Source organism: Panthera pardus, unplaced genomic scaffold (assembly GCF_024362965.1).
Source record: "Panthera pardus isolate Hobbes unplaced genomic scaffold, ASM2436296v1 HiC_scaffold_2, whole genome shotgun sequence".
Classification (NCBI taxonomy): Eukaryota; Metazoa; Chordata; class Mammalia; order Carnivora; family Felidae; genus Panthera; species Panthera pardus.
The window spans coordinates 41,169,842-41,185,124 of record NW_026526765.1 but is presented as its reverse complement, the minus strand read 5'-3'; the positions used below and the strand labels follow the sequence as shown (position 1 = coordinate 41,185,124).

General features: G+C 40.3%; 1 protein-coding gene and 1 long non-coding RNA gene across 8 annotated transcripts in view; one reads left to right on the top strand and one right to left on the bottom strand.

Annotated features, from left to right (window-relative positions):
* The window catches only part of FBXO38 (F-box protein 38), a 56,001-nt gene that overhangs the window by 15,676 nt on the left and 25,042 nt on the right, over positions 1 to 15,283 (bottom strand). For all 7 annotated transcript variants that reach the window (XM_053906992.1, XM_053906996.1, XM_053906998.1 and 4 more), the window contains 5 exons: positions 15,143 to 15,273; positions 11,403 to 11,573; positions 9,618 to 9,760; positions 8,102 to 8,312; positions 964 to 1,083 (listed from right to left, as the gene is read on the bottom strand). In XM_053906992.1, the coding sequence (XP_053762967.1) occupies positions 964 to 1,083; positions 8,102 to 8,312; positions 9,618 to 9,760; positions 11,403 to 11,573; positions 15,143 to 15,273 (776 nt within the window). The remainder of the gene's footprint in view (positions 1 to 963; positions 1,084 to 8,101; positions 8,313 to 9,617; positions 9,761 to 11,402; positions 11,574 to 15,142; positions 15,274 to 15,283) is intronic.
* On the top strand, positions 6,331 to 8,464 carry LOC128778251 (uncharacterized). Its single transcript, XR_008423701.1, has 2 exons — positions 6,331 to 6,552; positions 7,130 to 8,464. It is a non-coding gene; the product is annotated as an uncharacterized LOC128778251 (long non-coding RNA).

Here is a 15,283-nt window from a genome sequence, read left to right as displayed (position 1 = left end):
CTTTAACTGAGCATCACACTATCTCACTGGAGACATCAGGTATGTTCTTGAAAGGCTCGATGCATGTTACGGTTGGGTTATTTGAGTATCTGCATTTATGTAAAAAATGTTTTCTTTGTTTGGTAGTATACCTTAAAAACGTTTAGTTCTTATGACCCAATTCTCTCTGAAAAATGACTTAAGTTCACTCCACCGATAAAATGTAAGCTCCAAGGAACCTTGCCTGTCTTGTTCCTGTCACACTGTACAATGCCTGGCCCAGAGTAATACTCAGTTAATATTTGTTGAATAAGTGACTGCATCTGTAAGACACTTAAAACAAGGACAGTTAAAATATTTTCAATTCAAAGACAAGGTGGCATTCCAACAGACCAGGAGTGCGAAAATTTGAGCTGTAATTTCAGTTCTGTCCCCTGATGACCGGGGGAGTGGTCTTAAATTATGCAAATTCATTCTGAAACACTATTGGTTTCTCCACCTGTAAAATGCAGGGTTGTATAAGGTCATCTTCCGGGGCCTTATGACTCTATGGCCTGCCATAAGTCACCCAACGGCAAATGGAGACTAGATCTTGCTCTGTTAACTAAACTGGGTCAACCTCTCCACTCCTGCTCCTCCCCACCAAAAGGAAGGGAGAGAGAGGACAAGCAAAATACTTAATCAGGTCATTTATTTTCTCCATCACAATTTGAGGGCTGTCTTTCTACATAAACACGCATGTGTGAACACCAACATAGAAAGAGGAGTTGTTACCACAGTTACACAAAATAACTAACCAGACCTTAGTAAGACACATAAATGTGCAGCAAGACCACCACTCTAACACAGGCAGGCCTCAATAATAAATAGCATACAACACATCGCTAGCTACAATATTGAAAAGCAAATCACGCTGAGTGCTTTACTTTCATTAGAGTCAGGCCTGCGTTTTCATAACCATGAATGTGGGAGTCACAGGATTACCTGCTTGCTCCTCGTCAACATCCACAGGGATGACCGCCTGACTGCGAGCTGCCGTCTCCCGTCCGCTCGCAGCCACCACCTCTCCGTCTTCTGGCACCATGTCTTCCATCTCATTCAATGCTTTAACAAAAATAAACACAAAGTGAAACGGGAGAGGTCTACAAAAACCACCACAGCAGGCAAGTCTGGGGCACCCCAGAGAAACGAACGGCCCTGTGATTATTAGGCCCACTCGGGAAGGACAGCCTGTAACTGGGCTTCATGAGACCGACGTGAACAAGGAGCACTCAGTTATTCCATGGGACAGGAAATCACGATGGGAAAGGAGCACGTGGGGGAGCAAGTCCATCACTGGAGGACGAGAGCAGGGAGAACGGCACACAGCCGGCAGAAGAAAAGCACCACGTTCATTCCTGAAGAGGTTGACAGGAATGGCTCTATGAGGCAGCTGTGTGCCAGCTACCGGAAGCCTTATGATCATTTTATAAGTGATGATAGTACCTGCCAGCTGAAACCACGACGTATTGGGCAAGCACGCTCAAACTGTACGTGTCCTCTCCTACTCTCTGGAGGCTGCGGTATCATTTTTGGCTAACACGTGACAAGGATTACCAACAAATAAACTAAGTGCACTTTGAAATTTTAGTACCACTCAGATGTTTGGCATCAAAGAATTCGTGGCAGTTACTAATGCCTATCAGTGAATGAGAACGTGTGATTTTATTTACATTTTCCCCTAAGACGAGCGCAGTTTCAGACCGATAACCTCAATCAGTTTATCCTCTTAAGATAAAATGGTCACTTTTCCCAAGAGGACCCTAAATAAAAGAATTCCTGGCTTTGCCAGCTTTTTACAAGGTTAAATTCAAATCCCTCAAGTCAGTATTCAAGGCCGTCCATCTAGTGCCCTCTTACAGCCTAAGCCTGTATGCCTGATCTCAGATTGAGTCAGGATAACAGCAGTACCATCCTTCACATTACAGCTTGGCCACGACACAGAGGGCAGCAGAGACTGTGTCCACCCTGTTCGTCACTGTATCCTCAGTACCTAGGGGTGCTCAATGACTATGGCTGGCAAATCAATCAACCAGCCAACCATCTGGGTGAAATGAACAAACCAACAAAGAGAAAACAAGATCCTGTTCCTGAAAGAACTAAACAATCTACTCAGGTAGACAGACAAACTCATACAGTTAACAAACAAGGCAAAATAGGATTATGACAGAAGACACCATTCAGCTAGATGTCTCTGGAATATACAACAGTGAAATCTGAGATTTTATGGGGACAGTGGGATTTGCTTTGGTCTCTAATATACACTAAAACACATTCCCCCCCTATGTTCGGTCCCCCATCTCCAATTCCTGCCCAGCTCTAGCCCTCAATATTCTACATTTCATTTAGTGCCCAAAGGTGGGCTGACCTTGCATACAAACCTGTCATGATAAAAGGCCAATCAATTTTCTTCATTTAATTCTTATGAGCAATTATGAACAGCAGTTGGTAATCAACGTGTCCATACTCTAACCTTACTTATTTCTTAAAGCAATCTTGTAAGGGCACTATTATTAGTCTCCTGTATGCAGTTAAGGAAAAGGTTAGTAATCTGCTAGGATTTGAACTGAGGTGTTTCCTGAACCTACAATATACGGACAGTGAGTAAATGGAGAATTTATAGTCCCTGCTCTCAAAGAGAATGCACACATTCTAACAGAGATGTCAGAAATGCAGAATAAGGTCAGAAGAGACTTGCTAAGTGCTAAAAAAGTCCAACTGCAAGGGGAATAATGACAAAAAAAGGAACAACTGGTTTTCCTGGTGGGCAGGGCAGGGAAGTTTTCACTGATATGAAGTGATACTTCCTATACACCAGGATGCAGGTTACATTTTCCTGGAGAGTAAGTATCCCAGTGATAAAAAAGAAAAAGTGTTTGTGTTGAGATGAGGGTGTAAGAGCAAACAAGGCTAAACAGGTAGCCTGGACCCCAAATTGTGAAAAGCTTAGAAAGCCTCGCTGAAAAGCTTACAATTATGTCTCCCAGACAGAGGTGAACCATCAGAGCAGAAGTACATTCCTATGTCCATGTGATAAGGTTTTCCAAAGCTGCTGAGCAACAGCTTTTTAGGTGTTTAATATCATATCCAAAAGTTACTTTATACTTAATTACTTTCATGACCTTCATTCATTCGAGTATTTATTAAGCACCTACCACAACATGCTACTGTTCCCAGGTGCGAAGAAACAGTGATTGTATTCAAGATCTCTATTCTCATGGAGGTTACTCCAATTGGGGAAAGGAAGAACTATTAATAAACAATAATAAAGAGATCTGATAGTAATATTTAATGTAACAAAAGAGAATAAATTGGTGGCTACTTAAGGTGGAAAGTTGGTCAGTAGGTACAAACTCCTGACGGCAAGTCATGAGGATATGACCGACGTACAGCATGGTGGCTACAGCTAATACTGTACTGCATATGTCAAAGTCACTGACAGAGTAGATCCTAGCATTTCTCGTCACAAGAAAAAAGGCTGTAATGATGTATGGTGGCAGATGTCTACTAAACTTATTGTGGTGATCATTTCACAACATTATTTGTAAGTATCATCATGTGGTACACCTGAAGCTAGCATGCCAAGTATAACTTAATTAATAAAAAGGTGGTAGGGAAAGATATCTCTGAGATTAACATTTAAACTAAGACCTAATACCAAGAAGGAACCAGCCATGCAAAGATGGAGGGAGGGCCATCCTGAGAGGCAGCAGTCAGTGTAACAGGAGGTGCGAGCCTGGCTCACAACAAGTGTGGTGGGTGAGGTAGGGAGCAGCACGAGGTGAGGACAGGCCAGATCACGTAGGGTTTTATGGCCCAAATCAAGAAACTGGATTTTTTTCCTAAGGCAATAGGAAGCTACTAGAAAGTCTGAAGAAAGGGAGCCATGTCGCCTGGTATATGGTTTTTTTTTTTTACATTTATTTATTTTTGATAGAGAGAGACAGAGCACAAGTGGGGGAGGGGAAGAGAGAGAAGGACACAGAATCCAAAGCAGGCTCTGGGCTCCGAGCTGTCAGCAGAGCCCGACGCGGGACTCAACTCACAAACCGTGAGATCATGACCTGAGCCCAAGTCAAAGTCGTACACTTAACCGAATGAGCCACCGAGGCACCCTGTCTGGTGTATGTTCTAACAAGACTGCCCTTGCTGCTCCAAGACTTAATTTTAGCTGATCAAGAGAGAAAGCAGGGAGACCAGTCTGAGAGGTATTAAAGCCTGATGTGGCACAGTGGTGGTACAATGGGCAAGGAGAATGGAGAACAAATGGGAGATGTTTAGAAGACAGTAACAAGTCCTTGTCATAGAGAGCAAGGAGGTGGTGATAAAGAAAAGAGAGGACATGATTCTTGGTTTATATGCTTTTGTGTCATGATATTTTATCATCAGGGCAGTACATTTTTTTCAGAATGATTTTAACTTACAGAAATTATGTAAGCAATCTTTTAATCAAATATCAATGTTTACCAAACGTTTTGTTCAGCTAAAATGTTATTTCGGTTGTAAAAAATCCTGTTACAAAACATAGTCATAAACCTTAACGGATCTGAGCTGTTTTTACAGATATATAACTGGTCTCTTTTATATAAAACCTGATTAGAAATTTATAACCTTTATTAAATGTTGTAAAAATAAAGGAGAACTCACTGCCTTTTAACAAAATGATTTTATATGTAACCATTTCTAGTATCAGAAATATTTAATGGTTAATAGTTATCTGCCCAAAATATAAAATAAAATGCATTTACTGTGATTTTTTTTTTTTTTTTTTTTAAACATTGTAGCTCATTCTCGGGCTTCAAATATAAGGATTTTCCGAAAATTAATGGTTCTTAAATGGCGGCTCCAGACCAGCAGCATTAGCATCACTCGGGAACTTGTTAGAAATGAAAGTTATCTGGCCCCACCCAGCCCTACTAGCTTGGACCCTCTGAAGGCTAAGCCCAGCAACCTGTGTTCTGACAAGTCTTCCAGGTAATCCTGATGCACTAAGGTTTGAGAACCACTGCCAAAAACAAAGGCTGCAGAACAGTTTCACTTAGATTAATTTAGGTTAATGGAGGGCAGAGGGCAGTGGTGAAGGAAGGGAGCAGGGTACACAATTTTTAAAAGTAGGTAAGTACCTGGGATTTATGTGTTAAATCAAGATAGAAATTTGGTAAAATGATATATAGGCAAAACTATGCTTTGTGGTTATAATTACTTCAAAGGTAATTATATTAAAGCAATTTGGCAACATGTGTTAGCAATTACAGAAGCATGATTTTGACACATGGTAATTTTATGTTAGGCAAATTACTAAAATATGGACACCTACTCCTGTTTTAGAGTGTTGTAAAATGCAGGTAATGAACTTACATTTTCAATTAACATAACTAGCCCATAATAAAGCATTCTAAATCTTAAGAATTTTGGAAGCGCAAATATAAGAATATTCTTATCAAATTATAATGTTCTGATAAATCAATACAGTACTCTACAAGCAATAAAATCATTTTCTGAAGCCCTACATCACCTTAATGATAATGTTCACTGAAAAACAGGGTTATAGGAGTTTATAAACAAAGACACTTAACTTATGCAAATTAAATGGCTTTTAAAATTCTACAATGCCCTTCTTTTAAACTCTGCTACTCCATGCAAGCTGATGAAGTTTAAATATCACAAGACAATAAAGAGTGGGGGCCTCTGCTTCATTCTGGGGTTGTTCCAAAAACCAAGTAGTGGCCCATGCATGAAGACTTTTCAAATTGTAAATTGAGTTAAATCAACATGTCAATACCACTTTCAAAACTCAAGTAATTTTTAAGCTACTGTTAAGTTCGCATGTAGAGTAGAAGCATCAATGTCAGTCATTTCAACAAATGCTAAGTCCCACTCCCTGTACTGCTATTTAAATTATTTTTTTCTTCACTTCTTTTTTATTTGAAATCTTTCCACTTTTGTTTTTGATCATAAGTCACATCCCAGCTCCTTATTTCTCACTTAAAAGAATCAAACTGGTAAATAATATAGTAACAAATACAAATAAATATTTTGCCAACTCAGAGAGATGTGTGGAACCCATGTATATGACCATCGGCATTTCTCTACAAGTGCTGCCATCATCTTTGGTGTTCCTGGCCTTCCTCTGGTTGATACTGTTTGATTCTTCAATCTCGGCATTTCTGTATTCATTCCTTTTGCTTCTTAGCCTTTCATGGCATTTGAAGATAGAGTACCTGACAACACTATACCTCAAAATGCGGTCTGTATGCAAGTGTCTCATCTCCTGAAATCTTAGCTTCAGATGTTAGTAAAGTTCCACTGCTCTCTCATGAACCAAATACAGGGTTCTTGCACACGTTTTGATCTCTGCTGCACCAATATGTGATTTCATAATGGAAGGCATTCTCCATTCTGTACTGAGAAGCCTATGGCCATGTAACTTCCTGGAGACTATCATCTGTCCAGTGCATCCACTCCAACCACAATGAGGTCCCTAGGATTTGGGTAGGTCTGCACTGTGGTTGCTGTAACAGTTTCTCATGGATGGTCTGTGTCCTCTGAAGTCCAGGTCCTCATGGTGCTATGTGATGGTACTTAGGGGCAAAAAGGCAAAGAGACAATACCTGACCTCACTCTCCCTCCTTCAGTCCTAGCACCTGCTGACTCTGCGCTTAATGATAAGTTTTTGTATTTTGGGGGGAGGATGTCAGGGGAGAGATTTAGCCCTAAGTTTAAAATTCCTAAAAGTACGCATGTAGAGATAAAAAGGATAAAGTTGTACATAACTGTAAATTACCTCAAGAAGAAGATTGAAGCTAGAAATAAAGGTTAGGAATTCGTTAGCATATAGTTGGTACCGAAGCTGGCGGTGAGTGAGCTCATCTAGAGAAAATGTGTAGAGAGAGACAGACAGACAGATGAAGAGTCAAAGTAGAATAGAGAAGGTGCTGCAGGCAAAGGAAACTGAGCAGACACGTCCAGTGAGACACTAGGAAAACCAGGAAGATGGTTTCAGAGACGCCAAGAGTTATCTCAGGAAGGTAGCAGTGGACAAGAATGACAAATGCTGCTGAGATGTTAAATAAGATGCAAGTGGAGAAATGACCATCATCTTTCTTAACAGAGCCACTGGTGACTTTACCGAGAGCCAAAATGGAGAGTTCTGCAGAAAACATGTGCGGTGAGAAAGTGAAGACAATGCCTACAGATGACTCTTCAGTCGGGACCCATATTCTTGGAGCAAACCCAAAGGGAAGCGTGCTCAACACATAGTGTGCTTTCACGATGAAAGCACTTACAGAACCTCAGGGCACCCTATTTCTCATTAATTACTGTGTCCAAGAAAATGAGCAAAAGGACAACGCTAACAAGATGGCGTGGAGAGATTCTTTTTCCAGTTCTTGAGGGTCAACCGGGAAACTGGAAAACGTGGTAAGAACACAACTTCCCTCCATCCTCACTCACCAACAGAGGGGCAGATGAAGCCTAAGAACACAGGGGCTGGACACAGCAGGTGTTTAGTCAATACTGAAGAGCTGCATGGATAATTACGTAAGTGAATCCAACAGGTCTTTATTAGCTCAGGTACCTAATTTGTTGGGTGGCTGTTGAGACTTAATGATGAAAGGCAAGTGAGAGGTGCCCAACACAATATCTAGCACATGACTGGTATTCATTTTTGTCAGATCTAGGAACATCCAAAAGTAGTCTCCACAATGAAATTCAATTTACCTATCTATTGGTCAGGGAGATAGAATGGGATGCTCTTTTGCCCAAATCCTGAAAGTTAAATTTCAGTTAAGCCAGGCCTCTAAGGCTCACTGTACCCAAATTCCACAGCATTGATGTGTCCTTCCCATTCTGTATGTACCCTTACAGATTTTACGGACGAGAGGCATCATGGCTTTAAAACGAATAAGCAGACAGGCACATTTCATCCACCACCCACCCCATCTGCCTCGTCAACCAGGTCCCCACAATGTGTAAAGTGACAAACTGAAACGGGGGAAGAAGGGAACAGAACAGGGTCAGTCAGAGAAATATAATCCAAAGTAAAAATCATTTCTGTTTGGAGCTCACAAAAGATCTGGGTTACCGTCGGCTGCAAACTGCTGCTCTCCTGGCTGCAGGTCTGGCCGGAAGTCGTTCTCCTCATCGGAGTCATCTGGATGATGGTGATTGTTATCGTGGATGTTGGCATTATTCTGGGCATTATTGTCATTGTCATTGTTGGAGTTCTGGTTGCTAACAAGGGCCGAGGAAACCCCGATTCCTGTGCCTGCACTTAGACCAACTCGAGCACAGCCCTAAGGCAAGACGAAACCACATGCGTGTTCATTGAAGTTAGTACAGAACACTTCATTTTTAACATTCCTTCATCTTTATGTAAGAATATCTACATAGCACGACTTTCACATATGCATAAAGGACCTTATTAAAGGCAAGCAAGACAAAGTGTTATCAGTCTGGATTTATAGGTGATGAAATGCACAGTGGAAAGAGGTCTGTGCTATAGCTGCGACCTGAAACCCCACATTCTAACCTCAAATCCTGAGCCTCCCCCCACTATATTGTACTGCTTCCAACAGTGGGAATGTGACCATTAAGAACTGAGGAGAGGGGCTCCTGGGTGGCTCAGCTGGTTAAGCGTCAGACTTCAGCTTAGGTCATGATCTCACGGTTTATGGGTTCGAGCCCCGTGTCAGGCTCTGTGCTGACAGCTCAGAGCCTGGAGCCTGCTTCGGATTCTGGGTCTCCCTCTCTCTCTGCTCCTCCCCAGTTTGCACTCTGTCTCTCTCAAATAAATAAACATTAAAAAAAAAAATTAAGAACTGAGAAGAGGAAAAAAAAACTGAGGAGAGAGAAGATAATTAGTTGAAACATCAAGTTTTTATTACAGGGTGAATGAAAAGTGTTATTTGTGAAGTAGTTTAAAAATAACATTCTGAACAATTAGACAATCTCAGATTTTTCAGGATATGCACAGGAAAGAGAACAGCAAAGTAAAACATTTCCAAAATAAATCCCTAATCCTTATTTATATCTGAGGTTCCTTTTTTTTTTTTTTTTAATGTTTATTTATTTTGAGAGAGAGCATGAGTACAAGCAGGGGAGAGGCAAAGAGACAAAAAAAGAGAGAGAATCTCAAGCAGGTTCCACACTATCAGCACAGAGCCTGACACAACTGGGGGTCAGGGGGAGGCTCGATCTCACAAACCACGAGATCTTGACCTGGGGCCAAAATCAAGAGTCAGGCACCTAACCTACTTGAGCCACCCAGGCACCCCATATATTTGAGGTTCCTAAGCAGAGATTTATTCTCCCAACTGAGTAGTAAATTTGGCTTGGCTCAAATTTCCACCGTTGCTTTTACCTTACCTTGTTTGTAGAACTGACAGAGACAGCTTTCCACTTACATTTTCCTTCCCCTTCTCTGGAGACCCCTTACCAGAACAAGGGACCATGTAACATTATAACCTTTATGCCTTCACTGAAGCTAGCAGTAAAAAGTCTAATTATAATGTAAAGGCATATTAGAAAGGAAATCACTTAGGTTTTGTGTTTTTCCTTGAGTATTAAAACAAATAAAAAATCCCACAAATGTGACTTACTTTGGGTGGCTCACGAAACATCTGGTCTAGCGAAATAAACTCCAGGCTGGGCAACAATTCAATAAACTGGCCAAAGGAGTCCAGCTTCAAAGCATGGCACCGCACTAAATTGATATCAACCAATCGAGTCCATCTTGAGTGGTCTGTTGGAGAAATGGCATGGCCAGAGAATTTAACATTTTCTCCATTTTCTCCACTACAGATGAATTTTGCTATAGGTCACAAATACTTTCCAATCCTTTTTCTTTAAAGAACTTTGCTCTTCTCTCATGATCTCAAAAACTTGTTGACTAACCTATGATGTTTCCTTACCTAATTTCACTGTGAGAACTACATGGCTTGGGAACCATTAACTGGAAACCAAGTCAGCCTTGATTTAAAATGTGATCCATTCAACAACCTACAGGCCTCTTCAACAATAGGACACTAGTTAAAGAGATGTTGGTGCATTCATTTAATACAACATTATGCAGCTCTTTTAAAAGAATGAAGGAGAATTGAGTATTGCTATGGAAAGCTCTCCCAGATATTCCGAGTGTGAAAAACAAGCTACAGGAGAGGATACACATAGTAAGGTCCTTTTGTATATATAAATCATTTTGAAATGCAATACATGTATAGGCTGCAATATGCACAAAATAATCTGTCCAGAAGAATATATAAGAAACCGTTGATGGTGGTTACCTTTGAGAAGAGGAGACTTTTCATTTTGTACCTTTCTGTACTGTTTGGTATTGTTTATCAAGTGCATGTATTACTTTTAGTTTTTAAGTGTTAACAGGAGTTCTGAGTGATGGGATTATAGGCCATTTTTTGTTTTCTTCTTTATACTCTTCTGTATTTAAGAAAACAAACAAACCAAAAATCCAATAAATGTTATTTTTTAAAAGTGATCTATGCTTGCTACAACCTAGTTTGTATTTCCCAATAACTTTTTGGTGCAGCTGGGCCAGGGACAGGATTTCACTTCCAGCAGGGGAGACATGGCCATTCTAATGAGTCATCTCAGCAGATGCCCCAGAGCCCGAAGAAGATAGGCTGGAGACGGCCCTGCAAGGGGCTGCAGTACCCCTGTGAGGCAGCGCAGACAGGAGAGGAGCTGTTCTGCGGGTGGCAGTGAGGGGGCCTGGTTTGGTGAAAGATGATGTCACAACGAAAGTTCTCTAGCTCTGAATTCACTTAAAGGTTTGCGAATTTAGGTATTCAAGAAGGGCCTTAAAGAAACTCAGGGAGGAAAATGAACCCCCCCAAATAAGGAAACATATCAATCACAAAAGTCACACTTGTACACATAAGGGATCAGGTGGGGAGAGGAAAGCTGAAATAGCCAAGGATTTTAAGGCAACTGAACAGTTCAATACAAGTTAATGTTAAACATGTCACCTAATTAAAGTTTTGTTGTTTTTTTTTTTTTAAATACATACCCACTTTGTCCTTTTAGATGATGTGCCATTTGAAGGTAATTCAGAGAAAACAAATATCCCAGGCAAAACTGCTAACATTAATTTTATGTCCCTGACTGAATGAAATATATATAAAATTCAGGGAAGTTGAATCCATAACCTAGACAGTGCCAATTTCTAGGCAGAGAATTTCAGAGTTCGAAGAAGCACTGACAGAATTCCAAGTTCATTATCAAAGGTTCCCAGAACTTGTATGAACGATCCATACAAAATATCTACATTTTTTACAATAGGAATGCAATTCGTAACCACACAGAGAAAAAAAGAAAAACATATTACTTTCGATACCAGTCAGACATAGCCTTAGTTAAGCCTACAGTACCTGAGATCCAATTGTATGGGTTATGTAGATGGGGGCAATTATAAATTGCCAGGTATTTGATACAGGAAAAAACTTCATTGACTGCCTTCATCCCTATATCGGTGATGATACCAGGATTTTCTACCACATCGGCCAAACCATACTTTACCAGATCTGCATTCGCCATTCTACCTAGAAAGAGAAATTAAAAAAAAAAAAAAAAAGAGAGAGACAGAGAGAGAAATTCTTAAATGTCATGGAACGTTGCCAATTCTTTATTTTAACATCTAGTATATCACTCTCCATGACCGTTCTGGGTCATCTATCCATCATGTGTTCAGGTTTGAGTACAATTTTAGGTTAGGTAGTCTGTGCAAATACCATTTATATTGCAAAATAAAAATTTATATTAAAAGCCAAGGGATAGCTAGTAGAAACATATTATTTTCAATTGTTTAGGAAAGGAAAAAAAGCAAAAATTCTTAAAAGTAAAACAACATATTGTATTAGTTCACACTTAAAGGGAAGTTTTAGTTTTACCTTTTGAAAAGAAAAATAAGATCTTTAATACGTAATTCTCTTTCACAGTTAACAGGATCGTGTTTTTGGAGTTGGGTATGGCCACGAAGAAAAAAGTAAACTGGGAAATCAGACTCATTCTTAGCCCCTGTGGTATTGCTTAGTAAAGAGGTGCCCATCCCCAGAAAGTGGACTTCTAACTCAAATACACCCACTCCCTCTCCCACTGGGCTTTAGTGCCTCCTGTCATAGGCACAGACTGAGGGTCGGGGAGGTAGGGATTAGTAAAAGAGGATCCTCCTACTAGACTAGACGGCACTGGAAAGCCTACCTCATTATTCGCCTTTTGTCCTCATTTCCCCTAGCTGCCTGCCCCTACTCTCTAAGATGGTCCACTTGACTATAAGCAATTTGAAGGAAAAAGGGAGTGTGACTAGTTTACAGCTATAATTTCTGTGTCCAGCGTAGTGCTGGGATGCAGGCACTCTCATCAATGTCTCTCACAGTCCTTACTGCCATCTGACACAAAACACAAATGAAACTGTTGCTCTGATGAAGCTGCCCCGCATATGGCAGGGACCGACACCTTTAGCCCAGAACACATTTACAACTATTTACTCCAAGCTCTACCAATTTTGCTCTCCACACAGGTCACGGTCGCTCTCCTATAGTCCCTGTTTTTGGTATTTTCTGGCATTTCTTGCAGAGTTTACCTTAAGCCATCCTTTACAGTTTGAGTGAGCAATTTTCTTCAGCCTGCTTATAAAAACAGCAGGCTGTTTTCTTGTCCTTTGGACTTGAAACTTGTCTTCTCTCTAATGACTGGGTAAATCTTGAACTGGCTCTGTTCCCTGTCTGCATAAATGCTGCAACCTAACATGATAAACCCACCTGATATTCACTCCTTGGAGGCCACCTCCTTCTTCTGGCTCTTAGGGTCTCCGGATTATCATACTCCCTCAAACACCCTGATGATATCACCTAGAACTCATTTTTGTTTCCTTTTTCTTTAGCCCACAGGTCAGCTAAAAGTAAAAGCTACCATTCACTAAATGCTTTCTAAATGTCAGAGACTGTAACGATAAAACTGGTTTTATTACTGACTCCTCCAAACCATCTGAGGGAAAAGTGGGAAGTGGTCTTACCTCCGCTGTAACAAATGGGAAAACATGAACTTAAGAAGTCATCTGCCCAAGGTCCCATCAATTATGAGGCAGGTCTCTCCCCCGCTCTCCAAAGCCCCAGCACCAAAGACTATACTGCTCTGGTTTTTAAAGAGTTTTAGGTGACTTTTCTTATATTCTTAACACATAGCATCTGCTTTTCAGCATATCCATATCCCCAACCTGGCACTATCATTTCTGCCATACATGTATGGGGCACAAAGGTGCTGTTTCCATTTAAGTTTTGCCAAGTCTTTGCAACAAAACAATGATACAAGTTTTACTAGAGGTGATGCCACCTCCACCTTCTGGAAAGATGCTTCAAAATCTAAATCACTGGAAGAGTGAGTTTAAGGGATGAAGTATACATTCCTTCCCAGACAGTCTGTTAGAGGCACCTGTCATCACCGTGAGACAAAGAATCCTAGGCTGTCTCTGGAGGAACGGAGGCAAGTATGTATATGGAGAAATGGGTGAACTGCAGCAAATATGAAGACAAGAATTGCTTACGAAAGGTCAAGACGAGACTTCTATCAAAGGGACTATGAAACAAGTTATACTGCAAAGCACAGTAGTAGTCAAAAGGTAAAGTGTTTTTCTACTGAAGGTGTGTTAAGGGGAAAGAGATACCTACAGGGAAATAGCTGGTTATAAAGACAACTCTTGGGCGCACCTGGGTGGCTCAGTTGGTTAAACTCTCACAGTTTGTGAGTTTGAGCCCTGCATCAGGCTCTGCGCTGACAGCGCGGAGTCGGCTTGGGATTCTCTCTCCCTTTCCCTCTGCCCCTCCCCTGCTTGCTCTCTTTCCCTCAAAATAAATAAAAATAAACTTAAAAAAAAATAATAAAGACAGCTCTTCAAGACTGTCTTTCAGTGGACCTAAATTTGGCCATCTTGAAGATAGAAAATTTGTCAAGTTTTGAGCTTTGGAAAAGAGGAATAAATACAATTATAGAAAGAACACCAATTACCAAGTTAAAAATTGTGTTGGGTCACACATAAGATATTGTAGAAACAACACACAGAATGGAACCAACCTCAATCAAAACTAGAAAAGTCTGAGATCAAATACATTCACTTTATATGAATTTAGCATTTTAAAGCTGTGTTGGTGAAAAGCCAATCTTTTTCAAAGTTATACACATTAAAAAGGATTCCCACGTTAAATTGGCAAGAAGATAAGGATTTGCTTTCTCAATCCTTCATATGTAATAATGAGCACCGCCACAAGGAAAAAGTGAACAAAACATTACTGTGACATCTGTTTGACCTAGATTGTCCTGACTAGAGGAACTGAGCCTTCTTATGTTCTTCTACAATGCAAATTAGAGCCTGAGAAAAAATGCCATCTAGTATGATAGTGAGTAAAAAGACTTGTTATAAATTACATGGGGAAGAAACTAATTCTTGCAAAAATCAAAACATGCTGGTGGTAGAAATGATCTTGCATGTCTGATTAATGTCATGGGGAGAAAAGCTTGAATAATGAATTGACATGCATTCAAACCCAACTGAATGAGTTCCCAGTTGTAAATACATTCCAGAAAATGCTGTGAACAAGCCTTCCAACAGCGAGCATCATCAAATGAATACTGACCATTACGTGCTCACACTATCTGGGAAATCCAGAACCCCCAGCGGGCTTATTATGGAAATGAAGAGCATGGACAGGGAATGGAACCTCATCTGAGAGGACCATCAAAAGCTTCAAGAAGTGTGGCAGATCAAATTCAACAAATGGAACCAAGGATGATGTTCTGTGAAAAAAATGAAGCAGAATGGGAAAGAAACTTGGGCAGTAAAATGGAGACAATATCAAATGTAGGTAAGGACTTTTTTTTTTTTTGTATACTGTTAATCATATATTTTCCATAATATGCTAAATCAGAAGCAATATGGGAAAAAAAAATCACTGACACTTCAAGTTGAAATTACAAGTTTCTTTTTCAAGAAGAGAGAGCACCTAAGATTTTAAGCTAATATTCAAGAAAATACGGCATATCTCAATTCAGGTTTCAGTTTGTCAAGTAAGTTCTCTACAGCAATTCCAGAGAATAAAAACAGTTGATTAAGTCTTACTCTGCAGCAAAAACTCATCTACATATCCCAGATGAAGTGTTTCAAACTGGGGGAACTCCAACTCTGCCATCTTTAGGGCAGAAAAGACGCCATCTTTGGTTAGGGAAGGCTGGATCCGAACTTCATGTAACCTATGAACAA